General features: G+C 40.5%; 1 protein-coding gene across 37 annotated transcripts in view; it reads left to right on the forward strand.

Annotated features, from left to right (window-relative positions):
* AFDN (afadin, adherens junction formation factor) overlaps nucleotides 1-26545 on the forward strand; it is a 145978-nt gene that overhangs the window by 109000 nt on the left and 10433 nt on the right. For 23 of the 37 annotated variants that reach the window (XM_016956642.3, XM_054686509.2, XM_016956643.3 and 20 more), the window contains 7 exons: nucleotides 10088-10153; nucleotides 10361-10434; nucleotides 10900-11018; nucleotides 11711-11905; nucleotides 12854-12945; nucleotides 13294-13479; nucleotides 16180-17181. In XM_016956642.3, the coding sequence (XP_016812131.3) occupies nucleotides 10088-10153; nucleotides 10361-10434; nucleotides 10900-11018; nucleotides 11711-11905; nucleotides 12854-12945; nucleotides 13294-13479; nucleotides 16180-17181 (1734 nt within the window). Of the gene's footprint in view, nucleotides 1-10087; nucleotides 10154-10360; nucleotides 10435-10899; nucleotides 11019-11710; nucleotides 11906-12853; nucleotides 12946-13293; nucleotides 13480-16179; nucleotides 17182-19449; nucleotides 19486-26545 lie in introns of all 37 variants that reach the window. The other 14 variants (XM_016956634.4, XM_063813683.1, XM_016956632.3 and 11 more) reach the window with 2 other exon arrangements.

The raw sequence follows: 26545 nt of genomic DNA on the forward strand, positions 1-26545 counted from the left end.
GTCATAGCATCCAGCGCAGAATGTGGTGATCCCGGTCTTGAAAAACCAGCTGTCTTGGTTGCTGTTGAAAACTGAGAGAAGTAGACGGTTGATTTTCAGTTCATGAAGTTGTTGTGGTCCCGGAAATGAAAATGTGGTTCTCTGTTGTTGGAAGAACACAGGCAGTGGTGAGTTTCTTCAGGGGGCAGTTGTCGGTGTTCTCGTGCTCACTGTGGTCTTGAAGGAATGCTTTTTCTTTCAGTGTAACTTGTTTAAACCTGTCAATAATTAACTTGCTCATGAAGCAACAACCGTTTAATGTAGCTTGTAATTACACACTCTTTGTTTTTGCTACTTTTGTGCTGCAAATTCTTAAGCTTCATAAAAACATAAGCCTTCTATATGCTTCTTATTTAAGAAAACAGCCATGATATTTCATCCTGCTGGGTATAATATGGTGAAGGTTGCTTTAAATATGATAACTGCCGCTATGTAACTTGCTGAAGACATGGACAAGAATATCTATGATGTAACCTGTATTTGGCCCCATTAGGTGGTTTTAACTACAGCCTTTCTCTAAAACCTGTTTTTTCTAAAAGTGAACATAAAAATGACACTTTTAAAAGTACTTAGGATATTTTACTATTTTATTTAAAAATAAATGGTTAATTAATGCCTTAAGTATGTTCAAGTTTATGCTTTTAGACAATGTACTGATTTAAAGTTTTAAAATCTTAAAATCTTAGCTTAAAATATAAGATTCCTATGCCCTAAAAATGAGATGGTAAAGACTGTTTATTAACATGCCTTCTCACTGTTCAGAGAGTCAGTTTCTCGCATAAACTGTAATTTAGTCCTTTGAAGACTTTGCGACCTTCTCTTGTGTTCTTTAATGGCCTAATTATGACCATGTGGGAAACACCTAGTCAAACAAATGAAGTCAGGAAATTCCGGGTTCCTTTTTAGTCAGTTCCAAAGACCTATTGTGCTTACATTTCTTCCACGGAGATGCCAGAAACATCTTTCCACTAAGTTGTATGAAGTGACACTGCCCCTCATGGCTTCTTATGAATTTGGAAACAATATATTTGTGTGTCAAAAGCAAAATAGTAAATTATATAAAAGAATACTATTTTTACCTGGTTTATAATTTTGGCCTAAGTGCTGATTTCTTGGATTGGCTGAAATACTGAATTCAAGTACAACATTAAAATAACTTAATAGGAACATAAAATGTTGATCCTCTAAAGAGCCATCATAGAAAATGATGATAATTTGTCGAGTTTACCTGGATGTAGAATATTGGCTGTGGGGGTAGCCCAGAGGTTCACACTGCCCCGGGCTTGCCCCATCTCTCTCAGTGGAATCTTAAGTGATCCAGACCCATCCTCTGCACAGGCCAGGACTCTGGGGAGCTTTGTCAGGAGTGTCAGGCTCGCCTCCAGTGGTCTCTTGTGCCTGAAAATCTGCTGAGTCGCACACCGCTTTGCGAGGCTAAGGAGAGTTGTGCACTCTACCCTGGTGAAATGCACACACCTGCAAATGTCGCGTGCGGTCTTTCGGGGTTTATGGGCCTCCTGCATCCCATCTGTGGGACCACCTTCGTTCCCTTCATTTTATGGAGAGGGAAGAGAGAGATGTGGTCTGTTGGGTTTGTAGTTGATACAAAGCATAAACGAAACCCAGAGCTGGAACTACAGCCTTGCTCATAGATATCAAGCTCAGTTACCTTGCTCACAGCACCAAACCTGCTGGGGGTAACTTACCATGGACTTCCAAGGTTGCTGAATGTAGAATTCATATACAAAGTGAATTTTAGAACTGATTATTTCAAAATTAAGGTAATTCCTACCCAAGAAGAGAGATCTTTAGAATGTTTTTAAAACCCAAGCCTGGATTTACTTATCTGACTAGAAGTAAAGCAGTTGAAAAGCCCCGAGGAGAGCAGCGAGCGGGCAGAGTGTCAACAGAAGCATGCCTGATGACTGAAATACTTCTGGGCTCTGAGGTCATTCCAGCCACTTATTGTTCTAAAATCACCAGCCAGAGAACCCAGGCTAGGTTTTCTTACCTGAGAACAATAGGGTTGGATTCATGATGATTTGGCCAGCAGATCTTTCTTCCTCCTGCTCTTTCTTTTTTTTTTGGATTGTGTTTTAATGATGTCTTTATGCTGTTTATCACGTTGTACTCCCACACGCACTCAGGGTTTGCTACTGGAATGTTTGAAGCCTAGGCTCTGCCTGAGCGAGCCTCCCTGTGCGTGTGGGGAGACTACCTACACTTCTATAAGCCCTCTTCTGAAAAGGTGCAGTAAAAGAATTAGAGAAGACATTTGGGGAGCAGTCTTTTCCTTGTTGCCATTTCTCATCGGATGTACAAAGCAACTTATAGGTGCGTGCTTCTTTCTCAGTTCTAGGGAAAGTTGAATGTATGGCAGCTGAGTTATTTCTGTTTTTTATTATAATTTTTGATAACTTTTGGTTCATTTATTGCCATTCTCTCTTGTAACTCATTCTACAGGTAAATTTCAGATACAGCTTTGGTTCATCCTTTTTTTTGTCCTCCTTTCTTCTCTCTCCTCTCCCTCATTAGTCCCATCCCCCCTCTGAAACCCCCTTCTTCCTTTTTAATGGAAAGAAAGGCAGTTTCAAGAGGCATTTTAAGATTAAAATGTTAAGATCAAACAGGCAGTGATCTTTGTGTTTCCTTTTTGCCTTTTTTTTTTAAAGGATACAAGATCTAAATCTTCTGCCAGTGTGTGCTACATGTTGGGTATCCTCTGATATGCTGAAATTACATTGAAGGGCACAAAGGCTGAACATAGCAGTTTGGATGCTGTACTGCAAATGTTCTCAGGGGCCTCCAGACGGGGAAAAGTATATTTAAAAATTTACCTCTGGTATTTAAGTTTGGTTAATTAAATTCCAAAATTGTGCTTAATGAAATTTGTCATTCCCGATGCCTTTTGAATCTGTAACTGCTTTTCAGAAGACCTCTGCCTCAACGTTTCTTTAAAGAAACTGATTTGTTAAATGAGGAATGAGTAATCCTGAATAATTAGTTTTGCAAAGAATAAATGGACTAAAATGCAATAGTATCTTTTCAAATACCATATTTAGGTACCTTTAAGCAAGTAATCCTTAAAACTATTTAGCCTTTCTGGAGTTATCTATAATATTGTGTTCTCAATTTTAATGGCTCTTTTGCTTTTCTTTTTTTTTTTCTTTTGGTTGGAAATCTGGATGTGTAATGTTAGCATGTAAATTATAGTATGGTAAAATCTTGTTTTCGCCATATTATCTGCGTAATTGTAAATGTGTTGCTAGTACCTATCATTACTCATAACAAACATACTATGAAAATCTACATTATTGGTGCAGCACTGTCCGATAGAAATATAATATGAGCTACATGAGGAATTTTCAGTTTTCTGCTAGCTGTGTTTTTTTAAAAAGTGAAGTTAATTTTAATACCATATTTTATATTATCGAATACATCAGAAATGTTATTTCAACATGTAGTCAATATAAAAATCATCAATGAGATAGTTCACATTCTTTTTTCCATACTAAGTCTCTGCATTTCCATATTTCAGTTTGGATGAGCCACATTTTCAGTGCTCTGTCACCACCTGTGGCCTGCCGACTGCCATACTGAACAGCACAGTGTTTAATACCGTTTCACTAGTGTTCTTGGAACTGTTTCTACATTTCTGTGATTGTTTTTGGTTGGTAATTACATAGCTAACACTCGAATGTTCTACATGCTGACACACAGCAGCAAAGAACATAGAGCTTCTAGGCCTGGCTGTTCTTTCTTAGTTGGAAAAGAAACAGACTTACCATAAAATGAATTTTAATTGTGTGCGCATGTAAATATAAAGACACTAATTATTTTAATAAATTTTGAGTTCAGCCTTAATAGACTACATAGATTGTCCATTATTGTTTAGAAATAAGACCTAAATTAAGTGGTTTAATATTTCTGAAATTAATAAATTGTTTCATACAGTTTTTTTTTTTAACCGTAGGCAGTACAGTTCTCATTTATTCAAATGAAGTGGGGTAGGTAGTGAGAGCTCCATAATGTTAAGGAATTGTTATTGCTCGACAGACGACAGTTTGCTGAGGCATCTGACCAGCAGCAGAGGCAGGGATGCAGCAGAGTTTCTTTACTCTGCTCTTCCCCCAGTCAGGGTGCACATTCCAGGCCTGCACTGCCATAGCCAGATTGAGAAACCTTGGACAGGTGGACACCTTGTAGTTGGACAGAGACTGTGGTGGTTCGGGTTGAAGGTAATTGCCCATATTGATGTGATACAAATAGACATTTCCTAGAGTTCTTTCATCTCTGGGTAATCATTTCTAATTTTGTTTTGCTAAGATAATTACCAGTAGAACTGTAATTTCTCCATTCAGCAGTTGTAGTTAGAATTTTTATGATCAGTTTATGACTGTGAGCTGCACCTGGAGTATAAGTAGGATCCAAATAACCAGAGGTGATAGGAGGGAAGGGCATGTGAACAGGGCCAGTGGGTCTGCAGGAAAGGAGTGTGTACAGAAGGTGCAGGGTCAGTGGACAGGGAATGTGTCCACGGAAACATCCATGAAGCAGAGCAGTCCGTGAAGTGGAGGCCCGAATGCCGACCAAAATGTGGATACCTGTTACATTATCCAGATCCGTATTCTTTACTTGCACATTGTTTTGTCTTCCTGTGTCTAAGAGTATTTTCAAAATATATTTCGTGATGCATTGTCTTGACTTTTAATCAAATTCCATTTTTATGATCAACCTTGAATAGACCTTTTAGATTTTAATGGGTGTTTTGAATTGAGGTCTCTAATAATCATGAATACTTTTTAAAATTTTTTTGTAGAGACAGGATCTCGCCATGTTGCCTAGGCTGGTCGTGAACTCTTGGCCTCAAGCAGTCCTCCCGCCACAGCCTCCCAAAGTGTTGGGATGACTCCCACCATGCCTGGCCCTATCATGAATGCTTATTTCCTTAAATGAAAACCTCCTTTTGTGACAAACAGATATACTTATAAATTCAGTTTACTTGGAATTAAAAGAAGTGGTTATTACTTAGAATTCGGATAAATTCTGAATATATAAGAAAATAGAATGTGTCTTATTTGTGCCTTTCCTGACAATCATGGATTTGAGTTCCCTTCCTAAAAGGGCACATTGGGTGCCAGAGCCTGAAGTGCTTTTGTATCTGTCTTTCTAAACTAGTAATTTTACAGTTTTATTGCTAACCCATATATAATGGGCATATCAGTTGCTTCTTAACTTACTATTCATTCAGTAAAATTACAGACCTCCTCATCTTAGGTTTTTAAAATAGGAAATTGGCCAAATTCCTTATTGATCAATGTTGGTAAACTATAAGTCAACCTAATTGAGAAGCTCTTCTGGAGGGGACAGAGCTCCTTATATTCAAGAAGCTTCTAATGGAGTTGGAGGAAGGAGCCATTTGCAGAGGTAGCTGTAATGCAGGACACAGTGACTCACTGCTCAAAGAGAACAAAGAGAATCCAATGTGATGAGAACATAAGTGAATGATGATACCTTCCCTGACACTGGGAAGGTGAGTGGGCTGGCAGGTGAGCCTCGGAGGTGAATGATGGAGAGGATTTGGGCATATATCTTGCATCAGAAAGACAGTTGGTGTAGAGAGAACATCAACCAAGTCATGAACATGAGTCAGGTAGAATGGGAAGAGGTGAGGGGCGATTTGGGTGGAGAATGACGAGAGAGGTTCATGGAGCTGTGAATAACTTATGCAGGAAGCTGCTGTGAATTTTTACAGCAGCTGGCAGTTACAAGAGTCTGGTCAGCATAGTGTGAGCTGAGCTGTGCTTCAGGAAATGCGATTGGATTTAGAGAGACCAGAAGATCAGTCATGAGGAGAGCTTCCTCATTTTGCCAGAATTTGTCTGAAATTTATAATGTAAACTTCAACCTATTTAAAGATAGGGAGTGCAGTCAATATATCAGTAGTACGTGATCAGTTTTGCTTCAGGATTTAAATTTAGGCATTAAATTTTCTATTGCATATAGTATGATAAATTACCTACCTTAAAATGGTAGAGGATTTCGGGTTCTTTAAATGCCATGAGCCGTTCATGTGGAGTCCACATGTTCAGCTTGCATGTTGGCTGTCTGCTTGTATAGGGTGGCTAGGAAGGAAAAGAGCCTAGTGGTTGCCCTCAGGTATGTGATTACTGCTCTGAATGAAGGAGTTGAAACATGGAGTAACAGGTGCCACAAAACTGAAGTTTATTGTGAAACTGGAACAAAGACATCTTCCAAAAATGAAAATTGGGAGTGGCAGAAGAGCTGACTGGCAGGCAGCACCAACTGTGTGTGCAGGGGCTTGGGTTTTAGGGAGAAATGAAACAGTCCTGTTTTCATTTCTGGTATCATTCTATTTTATGATTTTAAAAAGGGAGTTTTGTTATTATAGTTTGTCTAAGTAACTGTCATTTTTTTGGTCTGTATTAATTGTGATCATGTAAAACATACCAGAAATGGAGGAAGGAGGCTTGATTTATTGTTCTAAAATATATATTTGGTATTTCCTTGTTTATAAGTGTCACTAAAAATGCTGTATTACTAATATTATTGCTAAACATTTTTCTTGTCAGAGATGATGATAATTGGTTATCTTAGTAAAGGGATGATTTTTATGCTTTACAAGGTCAGTATTACATTAACCGGAAGATAATGCCATGTGAAAATGTCGTGAGGTGCCCATTCTCACTGACAGTTGGCATTCTGATGTTCAGTAATCATTGCTTTTCTGTAGTCAGGTAGAAAGCAGAGGAAAAAATAAGTAGTGCTTGTAGAACTTTTTAAAAACCTGACCTAGGGTACCAGCTGGAAGGGAATAGGCATGCAGCATTTTCAGGAAAAGAAGAAGGAGGACTGTCAGCGCTCCAACTAAAATTATTAGTGGATGACCACAGATAAACTCTGCCGAAGAATAGAAGAAGCTCCCAAATGGCAAGGGTGTTTGTCTGTTTTGTTCATTGATGTGTACGTGGAGCTTAGGACAATACAGGCGCTCGATGGATATTTGTTCCATGAATGAAATTGTCGTTTAAACAGCCGAGTTGTAGAATTAAAGTTATTCATGAATCACATAAAATTATTAAATGTGTGAAAAAATTCAGTTAATTAGATTATGTATGAGGGATTTCCTGATTTAACAAATAGGGGCGGTGAGGAGGGTGCTATGTCTTAGAAGTATTTTTCCGTAGTGTGTCTTAGGTCCCTAGATTCAAGGAAACCCAGCATTGTCACAGATAGAGTGAGGCAAAAAGCATATGTATTATTCTTTTCTAAGTGATATGCTAAAATTCAGAAAGTTGCTGTTTATTGAGTGCCTGCTGTATATTTTATCTTTTATTTTTGAAATTTTAAATTTATAAAAAGCTCAGTCTTTGCCAACTATCCCAGTCATGCTTTTTATGGCAAAAGGATCTGTTCAAGGACCACAGGTTGTATTTGGCTGTTGTGATGTGTGGACTGTGGTGAATGATTTCTAGAGGGAGGTAGCAAGTGGGCCGTGAGGCATCTGGGACTGGGCTGGAGACTTGCATTGAGGTGAGAGTGGAAACCATCCACAGGAAAGATGGGTGGACAGACACAGAGGGATGTAGGGGTGAGGGTGGAAACCATCCACAGGAGAGATGTGTGGATAGACACAGAGGGATGTAGGGGTGAGGGTGGAAGCCATCCACAGGAGACATGTGGACAGACACAGAGGGATGTAGGGGTGAGGGTGGAAACCATCCACAAGAGAGATGTGTGGACAGACACAGAGGGATGTACGGGTGAGGGTGGAAACCATCCACAGGAGAGATGTGGACAGACACAGAGGGATGTAGGGATGAGGGTGGAAACCATCCACAGGAGAGATGTGTGGACAGACAGAGGGATGTAGGGATGAGGGTGGAAACCATCCACAGGAGAGGTGTGTGGACAGACACAGAGGGATGTAGGGATGAGGGTGGAAACCATCCACAGGAGAGGTGTGTGGACAGACACAGAGGGATGTAGGGGTGAGGGTGGAAACCATCCACAGGAGAGATGTGTGGACAGACACAGAGGGATGTAGGGATGAGGGTGGAAACCATCCACAGGAGAGATATGTGGACAGACACAGAGGGATGTAGGGATGAGGGTGGAAACCATCGACAGGAGAGATGTGTGGACAGACAGAGGGATGTAGGGATGAGGGTGGAAACCATCCACAGGAGAGGTGTGTGGACAGACACAGAGGCATGTAGGGATGAGGGTGGAAACCATCCACAGGAGAGGTGTGTGGATAGACACGAGGGATGTAGGGATGAGGGTGGAAACCATCCACAGGAGAGGTGTGTGGACAGACACAGAGGGATGTAGGGGTGAGGGTGGAAACCATCCACAGGAGAGATGTGTGGACAGACACAGAGGGATGTAGGGATGAGGGTGGAAACCATCCACAGGAGAGGTGTGTGGACAGACACAGAGGGATGTAGGGGTGAGGGTGGAAACCATCCACAGGAGAGATTTGTGGATAGACACGAGGGATGTAGGGATGAGGGTGGAAACCATCCACAGGAGAGGTGTGTGGACAGACACAGAGGGATGTAGGGGTGAGGGTGGAAACCATCCACAGGAGAGATGTGTGGACAGACACAGAGGGATGTAGGGATGAGGGTGGAAACCATCCACAGGAGAGATGTGTGGATAGACACAGAGGGATGTAGGGGTGAGGGTGGAAACCATCCACAGGAGAGATGTGTGGACAGACACAGAGGGATGGCGAGGTGAACAGATGGAAAATTCGGATCAAAAGCTGCAAAGGAGAATACTTGATTTTGCTTTCTGTAGAACTTTTATAAACTTAGTTGCCAGATAATGTAACCACATGAAATTTGAAGTATATACTGCTCTCCAAAATGGAGTTGCTTTGTTAAATTAAGAAATACTATACTGTTTTTAAAATGAGATATGTAATGGATGGTTTTATGCTTACAAAATTTGACCTGCTACAGGCATTTTGTTTTGTTTTGGTTTGGTTTGGTTTGGTTTGGTTTGGTTTGGTTTTTCCCTGAGGGGATAAAGGGAGTCAGGATCAACAGTGCTGGCCAGTCAGGCTGTCTTCTGTAAACTTAACTTGTTAACTAAAGGGGACAAATGCGAGTGGTTTCCAGGTGAAAATTACATAGCTCCAGGGTGTTGCAGAAAATCTGTTTTAACTAAGTCATGTGTTGAATCGTATCTTCGTACCTTTCTGTGCTGTATTTTTCCTCTTACTGTACAGTGCCTTGCAGTGATTGAAATGGATTTGTATTTGTCTTCAATCGTTGTGACCTAAGGAATTATGCTCAGTTGTATAACCTTGTCCATAATATCTAAGTAAGATTTCATGCATAGGACTGCTTTCTTTGATAGTTGCAATAAATTACCCAAAATTTTGATTGTTATAGGGTTAGGTTTAGTATAGTCGTGGTATCCAAGTAGAATATTGGTGATTCTTAAAACAATTATATATAGTACTTAAGTCTATCTAACAGAATTTTATTCTTTCATAATATATCAATTCTATGTGAATTGGGTCTTGTTGCTTTGATATTTATTTACAGTTACAGTACATGAGTTATAATACTGATTATTTTCTGTATAATTTTCTCTTACTAAGTTCCTCTGTTTGCCACAAGAAGTTTTTTTATCATTTAAAATCTTTACGTATGAAAAGAACAAGGGTGTAAGGGAGGATATAGGTAAATGGTGAAATGTAAAAATACTGTACTAAGTTGCTTTTTGTATTAAAATGATTGATAGTATATATCATGCAGGTAGTTTTTGGCTGTTCAGAACTATTCTTAAATTAACTTCAGGATTCCAAGTCTCTATTTTAGTCTCATCATTAACTGATGCATGAATAACTGATTTTTCATACTTCTAATTTTCATGTAAAAATGAGAACCAGGACTTTGTTGCACTTATCTGTGTACATGTTGGGTGGTTTTATTTTTGTTTTACTTTCCTGCATAGTGCATTTCTTACAGTATATCTTCAATGCAGTGTTTTCGCCTTGTTTTTGCAATAGGGTGCTGGTCAAGATAAACTAGGAATCTATGTGAAGTCGGTTGTGAAAGGAGGTGCTGCAGATGTGGTCAGTATCATTTTGAAAGAAGTACATTTTCAGTGTGTCATATATTCAGCAAATGATGTGAGAGATTCTGCTGATACTTCTAGTTATGTAGCACTATGGTGCTTGTTGGAAGAACAAATAGGGTATCTACTCATCATTACCTTTTCTTCCTCCCTCTCTCTTTGCTCTGTACCCCTAATCCGTGCACACACCTGTGGATTTGCCTAGGATGGACGTCTAGCTGCAGGTGATCAGCTCCTCAGTGTGGATGGACGAAGTCTGGTTGGACTCTCTCAGGAAAGGTATCATTGATTTATTTGCTTGAAGCTTAGTATTAGCATTTTTAGGTGATTTTTGCATTGAATGTTGAAATCGGAAGATAAAAACTATGCTAAAATGTGCTCATATTACTCTTTACCTTTTAGAGTGTACATGACATTTCACTTGTTATCAAATTATAAATATATATTTTAATCTAGTACAGTTTCTTTGAAACTTGAAAGAAACATACTCAACGCTTCTTTAAATTTCTGAATATTATCTTACTATTCTTAATATGATAACAGGAGATGTGTTTGCCTATTTTCATAGTCAGTTTTCAAAGGAGAAAATGGGTAATGAGTAAGCTGTCTGGAAGTCAGAACCATTACTCAAAATAATAGATGAGGCTGTGTAACATGATTTTCCATTGCTGTGATCACAGCGATTCATGACAGAGCAGGCACTGCGTTTTAGTCTTTCTTACATGTGTAATCTTCTTCTCCTAGGGCAGCAGAACTCATGACAAGAACAAGCTCTGTGGTGACACTGGAAGTAGCAAAGCAGGGTGCCATCTACCACGGTCTGGCCACCCTTCTCAATCAGCCATCCCCCATGATGCAGAGAAGTAAGGACCAGTAGGGAAACAACAGTGTTTTACAGTCATGGCCTCTTTGAATAGTCACAAAACCCCCATGGAGGAGGTACTGGTGTTACTATTGCCCCAGTTTTAAAGATAAAGAAATTGAGGATGAGAGCGCTTCAGCACAGTGCCTGGGATTCCCATGTGAACCTTCTGACCTTGGAGCCCACACTGTGAGTCACCAGGACCCCTCCCTGTCACCAGGAGCCATTTAACTTCACCCCCACAGGGCTACTTGACTGCTGGTGAGCTTCCATAGGCCCAGCACATAGTAGGTGCTCAGTAGAGAATGAATGTGACGTGTTAAGGATGAACTGGGAAAAAAACTAAAGAATGAATGAATGGATTTTCAGTTTTGATAGGCAGACTCAGGTTTTTTATTTATTTTTTTTTAAAGATACTTTAAAAATGGTTAGATTTGTTGCTTAAAACAGTGAAGTTTCAGTTAACGAGAAAATAAGCTTTGAAAGTGTTTATCTTCCCATCATTACTAATTAAGTAAAAATATTTTCTTTATTCTCAGTATATTTACTTAAAAGCTATTTTGTGATTCTGTAGGAAGAATTGACTTTTATCACCTTATTTCTTATGCTAAGAACAATTCTTATGGAATTTTAATGATAATCAGGGTGTTGAAAATAAAATCTTAAGAGATACTGAATATGCTTTGATTCCAGTTTCAGATCGTCGTGGCTCAGGTAAACCCCGACCAAAGAGTGAAGGCTTTGAGCTCTATAATAATTCAACTCAAAATGGGTCTCCTGAGAGTCCTCAGCTGCCTTGGGCAGAATATAGTGAACCAAAGAAATTGCCTGGTGATGACAGACTGATGAAAAATAGAGCTGATCACCGTTCCAGCCCCAACGTAGCAAGTAAGAGTGACACTTTTTTGCTTCCTAAGTACACTTGTGGTCACAGTCTGAAGTGAGAGGAGGCACTTTGTGGTTTGTTAATTATTAAAATTATTCTCTGCAAACATTGGCTAACTAGGATATGGTTTTCATAAGGGATATCATAAGTAACATTTCTCTAACAAAAACTAAGATGGAAAAACTTTAGATTCAGTTGATCCCATAAGCAAATACATTAATAACATCTCTATTTGGGGTTGGTAAATTACCAAGAGAAACTAAAATATGTTTTACTTTTTTTTTTTTTGAGACGGAGTCTCACTCTCTCGCCCAGGCTGGAGTGCAGTGCAGTGGCGCGATCTCGGCTCACTGCAAGCTCCACCTCCTGGGTTCACGCCATTCTCCTGCCTTAGCTTCCCGAGTGGCTGGGACTATGGGCACCCACCACCACGCCCGGCTAATTTTTTGTATTTTTAGTAGAGACGGGGTTTCACCATGTTAGCCAGGATGGTCTCGATCTCCTGACCTCGTGATCTGCCCACCTTGGCCTCCCAAAGTGCTGGGATTACAGGCTTGAGCCACCATGCCCAGCCAATATTTTTTACATTTTTAAAGGGTTGTTAACAAAGAGAAGAAGAAATAATAGAAGGATATGCAGCAGGAGACAAAGGCTCACAAAGCCTACAGTATTTACTTTCTGGCCTATTACCAAAAATGTTTACCAGTCCCTGGCCTGATACACAGAGCTACAAAGGTTTTTTTGTAGCTCTGGGCTCTGATGATTTAAAAGATGGATGTGGATATGACAAGACCTGATTTCTTATCTGCCTTGATTTTTTTTTTTTTTCATCTCTATGCTAGATACTCACTAGCAGTATGAAGATGAATGAGGTCTTTAAGGAAATTTTATGTTATATATAGGTTGTTTATTTAATATTAAACTTTTTTTTTCCCCCCTGACTTGAGCAGATCAGCCTCCTAGTCCTGGAGGGAAAAGTGCATATGCCTCTGGAACAACAGCGAAGATAACATCTGTCTCTACTGGAAACCTCTGCACTGAGGTCTGATTGATTGATAAGCAAAAGGCTTCTACTGCATTTCCATATTTAGGGTTTGCTTTGGACATCTCAGTTATCTAGTACAATTTTTACTCTGAATTAGCATTGATTATAATTTCTAAATTTGCAGTGTTTTATCTTTTGATTTTTAATATACTAGTCAGGTAAATCAGTTTTAAATTAATAAGTCTGGGCAAAATGAAATGTTATTTATTCTCAGTATGGATCAAACAATTTTTAATGCAGTATTTAACATATACTATTTTTTAAATTTTAAAACAGATCATTGAAAATCAAGTTAGTCTGTATGGTTGTAAAAAGCTCACTTTTTTTGTTCTTCACATTTTACAGGAGCAGACGCCTCCGCCTAGACCTGAAGCCTACCCCATCCCCACTCAGACGTACACCAGAGAGTATTTTACCTTCCCAGCTTCCAAATCCCAGGATCGGATGGCTCCTCCTCAGAACCAGTGGCCAAATTATGAGGAAAAGCCGCATATGCACACAGATAGTAATCATTCCAGTATTGCAATTCAGGTTAGAAATCAAAGATTCCACACGCTTTTCTCACCTCTCAAGGAGTAAACACTGAGTTCTGAGACACAATTAATATTTTCTATAGAACAGCATTGTTGGCCTTTTGTTTTTCCTTTAATGGTTTTGTGGTTAAGTTTGAGGAAAAAAGGAGACAGGATAGAATACTTCATAAGAAAAAGGATTATTTGTTCTCTGATGTTTAACAAAATGTTAGGAATATAAGGCCTTACAATTTTTAAGACAAAGTTCACTGATTCTAGAAGTGAGAAATTAGAACTCAAGTGGTATATTTTGCACTGTATCAGGAGCTATCCCTGCCTGTGGGAGCTCATGGTGTGGCAGGGAAATGAGACAGACACATCAGACACAGCATGGTCAGTGCTGTGGGAGAAGAGGCCCCAGCAGGGGATGGAGCTTCTCAGTCTTGGACGAGAACCTGGGCACAGCTGTATGCACGGAAGGGCCTTCCAGGAGGAGGGAAAGGCACAGAGATGTGTAGTAGTTCAACAGGAACCCTGGGTAGAGGGGAAAGGGGTGGCAAGATCTAAGGCAGTGAAGATAGGCAAGGCCAGACAGAAGGGCTTGACATGACAACTAAGGAATTTTGATTTTTGTCCACATTAGTAGACGGGAGATGCCAATCTGAGTAGTTAAGCTGGGGAATGTTATCAAATGTGGTTTTCTTTTTAGAGAGATAACGGTTTGTATGGTGAAAGATTGGGAGAAGAAATTAAAGGTATGCTTAAAAATAGTTACAGTCTAGGATCTGCAACAAATACATGCCCTGGATCGCAAATGCTCTGGAAATTCTGAAGATTAGCATTCTTAGAGTGGTTGGAAAAGACAAAATTCAGAGTTGAGATGGAATTTGAGCTGAGCCTTGAAGAATGAGAACAGTAGGCAGCGGAGAGAGGATTGCACTGAGGAGATGGACACTGTGATACAGATGAGGAGGAGCCTGTTTTCTGAGGGCAGAAAATGCTCCTCAGGCCACAGATGTTGGCTATCAGGAGATTTCATCTTGGCCTTTTGTCTGGTGTGCTGGTCCATCCTGCTGTTTTCCTAGGTGGGCCTGATCACCCGCAACGGCCCAGTCTTGGGAGTTTTGGATGCACTCTGTCACCAAAAGCTGGAGTTATCTGGGAGAAGGTGTCTTTCTCCAAATTTCTCTTTAAAAATTGAGTAATTTTGTGCCCTAATCCTTCTAGTATCTTTTGTTAGAACATAGGAGAATCTGCTTCCCATATGTCAAGACAACCCAATTTGTAGTGCATACATTGAATCCCATTTTTATGCACAGTATTTCCTGTTCTGTGGGGCTGGCATTACGTCTTCACATTTATAGTATACAGCTGCTACTTGTTTCTACCTCACAACATGGATAAACAATACCTAGAGGAGAGAGTTGAGGAACTGAGAGGCAGGCCAGAGTGTGGAATGAAAAGTTATGATGGGGTTTAAGCGGGGAGGTGGAGAGTGCGAGCCAGCAGCCGGGGCCAGTGCAAAGTCTTAAGGGAGCAGAGAAGTGACTCAGGTCAGCCCTTCCAGCAGCAGGGAGCGGCGGTAGGCCCAGTCTCTGTTTTTATGTGGTCCGTAGATTTTATACCCCAGTAATGAGACTCTTTCTGTGTACTAAGTAAAGCTCTAGCAAAATGTTGGGAGTAAATGTTCCATTTTTCTGTGAGACTACTGCTTTTTGAAGTGATACTTCATCTTTGTTGTTGGTTTGCTTTTTAAGGGAAAGGAAATAATTTGTTTTCCCGGTTTACATCTTTAATTTGTATTCATTAACAGGGCAGGAAAAAGATGCTTGATTCAGACCTCATAGTGATCATGTTTATCTGAGTAGACTCCTTTCATATGTGCCATTTCTCAGATTTTAGACTAGCCCTTTGGAAAAAGTATACTCATTTTTCTCTCTCTCTGTGTGTGTGTGTGTGTGTGTGTGTGTGTGTCATTTCTCTCTGTCTCTCACAGACACACACACACATACCCCTACCTTTGTGTTCAACACATTTGTAGCAATACATTTTGGACCTTTCTGGTATTGGAGCGGACGTATCTCAGATGTGTGGGACTTGTCCTTGCATTACTGTGCACGGCTCTGTCAGAGCCCAGAAAGCCAGTCCTTAGCTTGTAAAATGCAGGAAGTCACGGATGGTTACATGGTTAAGATTTAATAATTACTCGTGATAGCAATTAGAGAGGTACCTGTTGTTGATTTTTACGTATTATGAATAAACACACTCATTGCTTTGAAGTCCAGGTCACATGTCTGGCTCTGCAGTGGAGATAGTGCTGGGCACACAGGAGGGTGAGGAGGATGAGGATGGGCACTGGCACTGAAGGGCCTCGATGCAGAGAGAAAGTACAGCTTTTCTTTTTTTTTAATTTTAGTCGAGACAGAGACTATGTTACCCAGGCTGGTCTCGAACTCCTGGGCTCAAGCAGTCCACCCACCTCAGCCTCCCAAAGTGCTGGGATTATAGGCATGAGCCACCATGCTTGGCTGCTTTTCCTTCTTTACACAGATAAATGCACTGTTACTCCACGTTAGCCAATGAGCCTTGTAGGGCAGTCTCAGTCTCTTTCTGTACACTGATTTAACAGTTTTTCTTCTGTCTGAAGATAAAATGTTTGTGGATATTTGGTAATTTCTAGTAAATGGCTGAAATATAATAGTTCTTTTTCTTTTTCCAGCGTGTTACACGTTCCCAAGAAGAACTTCGAGAAGATAAAGCTTACCAACTTGAGCGGCATCGAATAGAGGCAGCTATGGACCGAAAGTCTGATAGTGATATGTGGATAAATCAGAGCTCCTCACTGGACTCCAGTACCTCTAGCCAAGAGCATCTGAACCATTCCTCTAAGTCGGTCACCCCTGCTTCTACACTGACCAAAAGTGGCCCTGGCCGTTGGAAAACACCAGCAGCCATACCGGCCACCCCTGTGGCCATCTCCCAGCCAATCCGAACAGACCTGCCTCCGCCACCCCCGCCACCTCCAGTCCACTATGCCGGTGATTTCGATGGAATGTCCATGGATTTGCCTCTCCCACCACCCCCTTCCACCAACCAGATAGGGCTGCCGTCTGCACAGGTGGCTGCTGCCGAACGGAAAAAGAGAGAAGAACATCAGCGTTGGTATGAGAAGGAGAAGGCCCGCCTGGAGGAGGAGCGGGAGAGGAAGCGGAGAGAGCAGGAGAGGAAGTTGGGCCAGATGCGCACTCAGTCCTTAAACCCTGCTCCGTTTTCTCCCCTGACTGCACAGCAGATGAAGCCCGAAAAGCCTTCCACACTCCAGCGGCCACAGGAAACAGTCATTCGGGAGCTGCAGCCTCAGCAGCAGCCCCGCACGATCGAGCGCAGAGACTTGCAGTACATCACAGTCAGCAAAGAGGAGCTTTCCTCGGGGGACAGTCTGTCCCCCGACCCGTGGAAGCGGGACGCCAAGGAGAAGCTGGAGAAGCAGCAGCAGATGCACATCGTGGACATGCTGAGCAAGGAGATCCAGGAGCTCCAGAGCAAACCGGACCGCAGCGCCGAGGAGAGCGACCGGCTGCGCAAGCTCATGCTGGAGTGGCAGTTCCAGAAGAGACTCCAGGAGTCGAAGCAGAAGGACGAAGATGACGAGGAGGAGGAGGAGGACGATGTGGACACCATGCTGATCATGCAGCGCCTGGAGGCTGAACGAAGAGCGAGGGTAAAGGGGGAGTGCTTTGGCTGCGCCCATCTGTGGTCCCTATTTTAGCTTCGCTATGTTTCCTATGGGGATAGCTAGGCCCCTGATCATGATAAGGATTAAAAGGGCCCCTAGGCTTATACTGTTTTATTGTATGTGTTACTCTTGGCTGATGTCGTAGAGAAATGAGTCAGGGCTATAAGGCTAAATTTTTTAAGACATGCTTTGACAAGCATTAAATACAATTCAAATGGAACTTGATTGTTTTCATTAGCAAACTCATAATTATCCTTTTCCTTAACACTTCCAGTTGAGAAAACAAGTATTTGTTAATGACCAGTAATAATCTTGATCCAGGGTAGGCAAAATTTTTATTCCAGGGCCAGATTGATACTTTAGGCTTTGCAGGCCATGGGGGCTCTGGCAACCCCCAGCTCTGCTGTTGTAGCACAAAAGCAGCCACAGGCACAAGTAAACACATGGGTGTGTCTCTGTACCAATAAAACTTTATTTACAGAAACACAGGGCAGGTGACTGTCTGGCCCCTGGTCTTGTCAGCATTTTGTGGTGGTGAACAAAAGACACTGTTCAGATCATTACATTTACAGTCATTACCAAAGATAGAATCTTCACAGTAGTTGTACTGTTGATGAAGCAAGCATTTGTTAAGGTAATAAACAATTATATTCCAATTGTAACATAAAGATATTGAGAACTGATTTTATTCTTATTTCTCCACAGTATGAAAATGATTTTTGTTTTAAATAAACTAACAAAAGTATAAATTCGTTTAACACAATAAATTGTGATGCAGAAATTTTAGATAAAAGCAAGACTTTGTTACTCTATAAAGAGAACTGTTAAGAGGCATTTACTGCTATTAATTTGGGCATTTATTAATATTAATTTATGGAGAATGCTATTGACCATATTGTGTTCATGAGTTTTAGTGATTTTTTTTGTTTTTTAGACACAGTGCAATATTTTGAGAAAAGATGGCCACAGCCATGTTCTTTTTATCTTTTGGATTCTGTTTCTAATTTCAACTGTTTTTTTATGCTGTTAATGGTAAAGCTCTACCAGGAGCTATTAGGTCAGACATTTTAATCTTTCTACCTCACAATGAAATTTAACCTTAGATAATAATTTGTGAGTCCTTAGATCCTTGGAGCCCAGTAGTGTGATTCTTTTTCGATTTGCTCTGTGAATTTTTCCTGAAAAGTCTCTCTCACACATACTTCTTAATATATACATATCTCAGCCAAAATGTGTGTATATATAAAACTTTGCCCAAAATTCAGCTTGAATCCCCTTAGACACTTAAGTTTCTTAAATGAGGCCAAAGTGTGAATTATTACATGGTTTTACTACTATTTTTATTAGTATTCCTCAAGTCATCAGTAGTAAACTTCCTGATGAGTAGCTGTGTTTACTGTAAGCACTGTTTTATTTGAAAAACCAACCACTACATTAATAGCTATTTTACTTTAAAAGTAGCTTAAAAAATACAGTACTTTAAAAGTACTGTGCATTCCCCTCCCTATCAGAGCTCTCTGAAAGGTGCTGGGCCTGCTGGCGCCAGGTGCATGCTCCTCTGCTCTGGCCAGTGTCGCTCCTGGGTGCACTAAGATGGATCCGTTAGGAACCTAAGGACGTTCACGGCCTTGTGTCACCCACACCCAAAAGATGAAAGGATGTCTTTTCCTTCGCTGCATTTTCAACTCTGAGTATACAACTGTTGTGGACGGCAAACGAGTCAACAGTATCAGCATTTCTTATTGTTATAACTGTATCCTGACAATAATGAAAAATTAGCCTTGTAGTATTTCTGTAAGTATCTTTCTCTGTGAGGACTAAACTTTTATTTAAAGGTCTCTCAGAGTTTTTCCAAATGGGTTAAAACACTGAATATTTCAAAGCCTTTTAGTATGAATTGCGATATTTGGAAAGTTTCTTATGAAAATTTAGTAAAAAATATTTGCTTTTTGCTTAGTAGTTCTGTTACAATTAGTATCTCAGTCTCCAAATAAGAAAGCTAAGGGAAATTTTGCTGTTTTTTGTTTTCTATGTATCCTAATGATGAAACTCATTTAATACCATGTGGGCATTTTTCTGTTTCTGAATACTAGAAGTTAGTCTGTAGTTCTTTACCTTTCTCATCAAGTTGTCGAAACACAGATGACGCATGATAGTGACAAAATATGCCGATGGCAGATTACAGGTCTAAACCTAACTTTTTTTTCCACACTTCATCTTTCTTTTTTTTTTTTCTTTCTCTGTTACCTGCAGCAGACTGCTATGCCAGCAATCTCTGTTCTAGATTTGGTATGTTCTTGTTTCTTTCCCTTTGGTACTTTTTTCCTGTCTTGATTTTCTTTTCTTTCAGTGGTGGCTGTTTTATGTTTTCAGTAGATCCAGTTCTCCTTAGGGGTGTCCTCCATCAGGAGATGGAGCCCCTGACACTTTAGAAGCATGCCTTTGAATGTGCCTAGACTTAGTTACTCTTTGCTTTTCTCCGTTAATTTTAAGTGTTACTGTTTGTTTATGGTTTTGACCTTTTCTCGGTTTCAGTCATAAATTGATTCCGTGTATCCTTACGTAGTCATAAATACATGAGCAAATGAAATAACTTTTGTAATGAGTAATCTATTTCATTTTTTTCACATTAGACATAGATTTTAAATATTCAGTTGTTATAAACTCAGCTGAAAGGGTATTGACATTATTTGCCAGTTAAGATATAACTGTCTGTTGGTAGAGTAAGAGATTTCCAGTGAACATGTATTCTATGTTTTCTTTAATAATATGACATGGATTTTAATTCAGTTTATCAGCCATGCCAATTTATCAGTCTGCTGAAAAATACTTGAGGTTGATGGTCTGTTGTAAATTCAAAGTGTTCATTGTCATATTGGGGAAGTTTGGCTCATCATTTAGGGCCCATTATGCTTGCGTATGGTATCTTTATCACCTGCTAGACAATTATACTCTGATATATTTATATAAACTTGAAGACAAATTCTAGTCAACTTATAAAGACAAAAGCCAATATCAGACGGTACATTTAAAACCTGTGAATCAAGGTTTGACTTTAGTGGCCTTTTCACCAAATAATAGTCCCCTTTTCCTTCCCCCCTCAGTTTAGCACGGTGGCAATAACACCTTAGAGAGGAACCTTTCTTACAAACACCTCCCCTGCTTGGTGATTGGAAGGCAAATTTTCTGAGCTTTGCATTTTTTTTTTTTTACATGAAACAAAGATTTAAAAGTTATACATTTTTCTCCCTACTTCTTTGTGTGTTTTGGTGTACATAAGTGTAGCTGGAAGATATTGATCAGAGTCACCTTAGTGTGAGATATTCATTCAGCAAATACTTGCTCAGCATCCATGACACGGTGGGCACTGACCTGAGGCATTGAAGATACCAGCCAGCTCTCAGGCCCAAAGAGAGTTTCTTATACTATGAAGAATTCTGTGACACATGAACAGTAAAATAATGCTTGCAATAAGGTTTTTGTTCCATAGAAATAATTCAGAGAGTTTCTTTCTTTAGAAGATAATTATTTTGAGTATTAATATTGATCTTAACCACATGTTTCTGAGCATTTCTTAGCCCAGTTCCCCAGTACATATTATTAACAGCACCTCATTATTTATAAAATTCTTGGGTGGGCACAGTGGTTCATGCCTGTAATCCCAGCACTTTGGGAGGCCGAGCAGGTGAATCACCTGAGGCCAGGAGTTCAAGACCAGCCTGACCAACATGGTGAAACCTCGTCTCTACTAAAAATACAAAAATTAGCTGGGCACAGTGGCGGGCACCTGTAATGCCAGCTACTCAGGAGGCTGAGGCATGACACTTGCTCGAACCCAGGAGGTGGAGGTTGCAGTGACCAGAGATTGCACCACTGCACTCCAGCCTGGGGAACAGAGCGAGACTTTGGCTCAAAAAAAAAAAAAAAAATATAGAATTCTTTTTATGTAAGAATTGGCAGGTTACCCTAGGAGACCCTCATCTGTGAAGATATTAGCCCTCTCCTTAATAAGGATAAGGGCAAATATGTGACTATATAGGGAGTGACACTACCCAGTATGGTTCTTAAGATATTTTCTTAGACACATCACAGGATTTTCAGGTAGGTAATTAGAGAAATGAGACAGGTCTTTTCCTGTTTGGAAGCAGCTGAGTTTCATAAAGTTGGGAGGCTGCCTGCACTGGTTTCTGCTCTTCCCTCTGGTCTCTTTGTGACCCATCACCCCTGTCAGTCCAGGGCCTACCTTCTCCATCCTCTGTGCTCACTTCCGACCTGAGACGGTAGCACCACTTTGATGCCAGCAATATCCTCATTTGATTTCTAGTCCAAACTTCTCGCACACTAAAGACTCAGATATCCACCTGCCCATGTAACATCTCCACATGGAGTCAAGTAAGACTTTTGGAATGCAGCATGCTCAAAGTGAAATCTTTGTCTGCTTCACTCACCTTGCACTGCTCATCATTCTGCCTTCAGCCTTCCCCATTTCAGCTGATGCTTCGAGTTGCTCAGGCAGGAAACCTCACAGTCATGCATGACCCCCTTTTTTCTCTGTTCAGAAACTCTACTGGCTTGACCTCCTCACAACCTGACCAATCTCTGTGCCCCCGTGACCAGAGCCTCTCTCCTTTTGCTGCCGGGGTCACTGCGAGAGACTGGCAGGATCCCTCGGTACTATCCCCCAGTCCCTTCACAGGACAGCCTTGACATAGCATACAGCAGTCTCACGAGAATGTCCTCACAGCCCTCCTAAGTCTCTCCTTTCACTTAGACAGGCGGTCTGAGTTTGCTGGGATCTCATCTCCTCTTCACACCTTTGCCCACTGGCCCTCCAGCCTGCCTGCCTGCCTTCTAGTGACCCTCCACATGTTGGGCTGTCGGGAGGGTCCCTGCCTGTCTCCATGGCTGACCCTCTTGGCACATGCAGGTGTCTCTCAGATGCCACCTTTCTGGGGGGGCCCACCTGCCCCCACTGCTTCATATTGGTGGGGGGGCCCACCTGCCCATGCAGCTTTGTATCAGGGGCCCACTGGCCTCACTGTGTCCTGTGTGTTTCTCTGTGGACATGCTATACATATTACTCATCATTAGGCATGTTTGTCTCTTCTGGGTAGCGCCACCTCCATGGGAACAGTGAACTTTGTCCAAGTTTCTAGAAGAGTTCTGGAGTGTGGTAGGCAGTCGAGTGAGTGGGATCGTATTCCAGGCCAAGGTCCCAAGCTCTCGAAGGTGTGTGACCTTCCTGACTGTTAGCGTCTCAAGAGTAAAGCTGTTACTAGGTTTCCTATTTTAATGACTGAGATGGTGTGTAAGTCATGTTCAAACCAAAGTCTGACTTGCTGGAGGGATCTCCTTCAGCACTAGATTATGATGAAGCCCATTGTGTCGTTAGGGCTTTTCCTTTATATCCCATGGGCAAATCCAGGACACCTGGAATTCGTCAGGATGTCTGCTTTCTCCCGGCAGAGTACTCTGTCCTAGCCTTGGAACCTGTCTCTAACTTGAGTAGCCGGTTAGTTAGGACCATGGAGGTGGCCGTGACTGTGGCTGCAGCTTTGCCTGGCTGCAGCCTCGAGAAGTAGCTAGTCCTTCCACCTGATGACAAGGTGTGGGACTCGTGCCTTCATTGCTCCAGGTTGCCACATAACTGCATATATTCCTCTCATTTCCTCATGACAAAGCTATTCTGTGGCAGAGCACAAGGGCCTAAGCCAGCATGGAAGAGATTGACCCAGTATCACACAGAGCACGTGAGAGCCAGGGTCCCCAAACCCACCATGGGAGAGACTTGGCCAGTACATGTTGAACATTCCTAATCTGAAAATTCAGAATCCAAAATCCAAAACTCTTTGAGCACCGACATTATGCCACAAGTAGAAAATTCCACACCTGACCTCAGTGAGAGGTTGTAGTCAAAGCTTCGTTTTATGTCCAAAATTATTTCAAATATGTTATAAAATTACCTTTAGGCTATATATATAGTGTATATGAAACAGAAATCAATTCATATTTAGACTTGGGTCCTGTTTCCAGGAAATCTCATTACATATATGCAAATAGTCCAAAAATAAAAAATCCAAAATTTGAAACACTTCTGGTTCCAAGCATTTTGGATAAGGGATACTCTGCTTTGTATCACATGGATCAGGTGAGAGTGAAGGTTTTAACGAGAGTTTTCTGAATTCATATTACGTGCCCTTTCTAGGACACAAAAATGCCTCTTTTTGTAACACTGTAGTGGCAGGAACCATTTTCTCGAAATTTACTTGGTTTGACAAATCTCTCAGTGGCTAAGCTCAGGTTTGTCTTGTTAACACGTTTTAATGGATCATCTGCTGACTCAGAAAACATGAGAACTCACAGGAGAAATTCCTCCCCCTTGGGGTAATAATACCAGTGAAAAGATGTTTTCAAAGAGTTCCGTGGTTCTGCTGCTTTCCTTACATGAAAGCCCAAGCTAGGTCTTCCCTCCTCTTCCACTTTCTTGTTTTTGTTTGCTTGTTTTTGCGTGGAACTGTAGAAATTGGACATGCCCCTCTTGAGCATCCCAGGTATAGAAGGGGTTGAATTAAAAGCCTTATAAAAATTTCAAGCAGGAATTAGTAGGAAGCCTAATTTCAGAATTGTTTCTTCAGAGAAATCTATGTGTGGGAAGTCAGACTGTATTTTGTCTATTCAAATTGGAGTGCCTCTAGAATGAAAATGGGCCCTGCCCAGAATATCAGAGCCACAGTGTAGTCACAGTGCATCTTCAGGAAGTCTCAGTTTTACTCAAGGAATTAGGAGAAGAAATATGTTTGTATTAAAACCAACATGTATATATTACAGAATGGAATACAAAGTTTGTATGATTGCGTAAAACAGTTGCCCTAAAAGAACTTCAAGTTTCTGTTGTAGGCCACTTTGAGCCACACTGTCTTACTTGTGGATTACGCTGTTAAGTCTCTGCCACAAGGGCGTTTCACCAGCTAAGCTCTAGATCTTACAACTTCTAATAAAATGGTCATTTTACTTAAATCTGAAAAAAGTGTGTGGGCTGTGCTACAGGAAGGGAGCTGGAGCTAGCACTTACTGAGGACCAGGTGCTACAGTGGATGGTTTTTCCTGTGTCATTTAATACATTCTACCACTGTGAGAGAGGACTTCAGTTTCCTAATGAGGAAATCGGTCCCTAAGACATAGAGTAGACTTTTGCTTGGTCTAAAAACCAGGTGTTATGTCACTTACCAGAGGTACTCCGATTCAATCATTAATTTGTAATAAATGATCAGGCGTTTTCTTCATGTTTTTGTCCTTAAAATTTTTTTAGGGTGGACATTTTTAAAGGGAGGGAGCATACGCAGAAAAAGTCTGTAGAGAAAAAGGCTTTTTAAGGGCTTTAACAGAGTCGTGTTTTCAGTAATTTGTCAAAAAGTAAAGGGTATTATGACCCCATTTTATGTTCAGATACCAGTTTCATTTTCATGATACAAAATTATAAACACACAGATCTCAACATATACACACACACATATATATATGTATATAAAACCTGAAAATACCTGTTTTGGGGAATGTGGACTACCCATATAGCAGAACCTTGGTTCAAGCTTGCTACATACTGGCTTTCAAATCCCAGTGTAGTTCTCGATTTAGAACAACTTTCAGTCTGCATGGTCTTGATTCATCGGGTAATAGTTATTTTTTAATCTATTCTGCACTCTCCTCAAAGATCACTTCCTGCAAGGCTATTTTGGTAGCATGTAACTTTTCATTCTTTTAATCAAAGTGCTAATCTAATAGGCAGTTTGCCACTGGATTGCTGGGTGATTAAATTTGTAATTTAAGTTAAAATATCCTTTAACTGTTACTGAATGTGAGTAACCCATACAATTCAGTGTACTGTTTTAAGCTATTATTTTGAGTAAATTAAGAGATTCTCGTTTTTCTCATTAATGCTTTGTGAATGGTGGGAGTAAAGCAACATAGCTTTGAAGAACAAAACAATTTATATTTTGGAGATGGAAATACGTGAGTTAGCCAAAGAGTGGAAAGAAACTGCCTTGATGACACTGGTGCTGGTTGATTTGCCTTCCTTTACGAATAGTAACTGATGAGCTGAACACAAGGGGAGGCTCCTTGCTGACCGCATTCCAGATTTAGAAGAATAGAGGTTTTTAAGAAGAAAATGCCTGTTTACAGATTTATAAAAAATTATGAAAATGATAATTGTTCTGATTTCTTAAAATATACTTCTGTTTAAAAGAAGTAATTGGCTCTATCATTGTGTAACACTTTCTTGCTCAGCACTTATTTTTAATTGAGGCTAGAAAATATTAACATAAATTAGTTTGTGCTTTGTGGGATAAGGAAAAGGCCCATGTTGCATTAATGCAATTTTACATTCTACCCTAATTACTTTTCTGTAGAATATTTAATATTCTCACTTGCTTTATTTTGCTATTTTTGTTTGGCGCTGTTTCTCCTAGTTCTCCTAGTTTTTCCTGACCCCTGAAATCCTTGCTGAACGTTTCCATCCTTTGCTCTGGCCCCTGGTGCAGGAAGCCTGTGGGGAGCTGTGGCTGGTTCTGTCAACTCAAGGGCAAGGCATCACCGACGGCTTCCTTGTGGGTTCTTAGTGGCATCTACTCCTGCTATAAGCCCCCTAAAAGCCAGTCATCCTAACATCCCTCTTGGGGTATGGATAGGTTGTCCTAAAGAGACAGTTCAATTATTTGTCTCTTTGAGAAGACAATTTTAATTTTTTTCTAAGATGTTTTATTATTGTTTATTGACATGAAAAAGCCTAGTAACACAGGTTAATTTATTCTTTCTCACCAGATAGAGTGTTTTCTTCACAGAAATCAAGGGAGAGTGAAGTTGATTTTTATTAAAAAAAAAAATACATACAAAATTAATTCAAATTCCAGCACTTAACATTGTTATATTTCTGCTACAAACAATTTATAGACAAACTGGTAATTCTGTAGAAATTGAAACACGTAGGAATTTTATGTAAGGGATTCCTGCAGTGGTTAGAGATTGAACTAGATGGCTTTAAGTTTCATTTTAATCCTATAAATATTGATTACTTCTTCATGACGTATGATAATACAGCTGTGGGTGTTCCTGTAGCACAGGTCTATACCAGATAAGAAGTAAATGGAGAACACAGTTTTCAAAGTTACCATTATCTTAGACTAGAATAACAGAAGCTGCGTGTATCCTGGACCAAAAGGGAGAGTCTTTCTGTTCTGCACTGGTTGTTAATCTAGGGTTCCTCTTTGGAAAAGGTATTTTCAACCTATAGTGCATAGAGATGTGAGCAGAAGGATAAAGGAGCTAAAAATTGAAAAGAAGGGACTTAGGT

This window comes from Pan troglodytes, chromosome 5, assembly GCF_028858775.2.
Source record: "Pan troglodytes isolate AG18354 chromosome 5, NHGRI_mPanTro3-v2.0_pri, whole genome shotgun sequence".
NCBI classification, from domain to species: Eukaryota; Metazoa; Chordata; class Mammalia; order Primates; family Hominidae; genus Pan; species Pan troglodytes.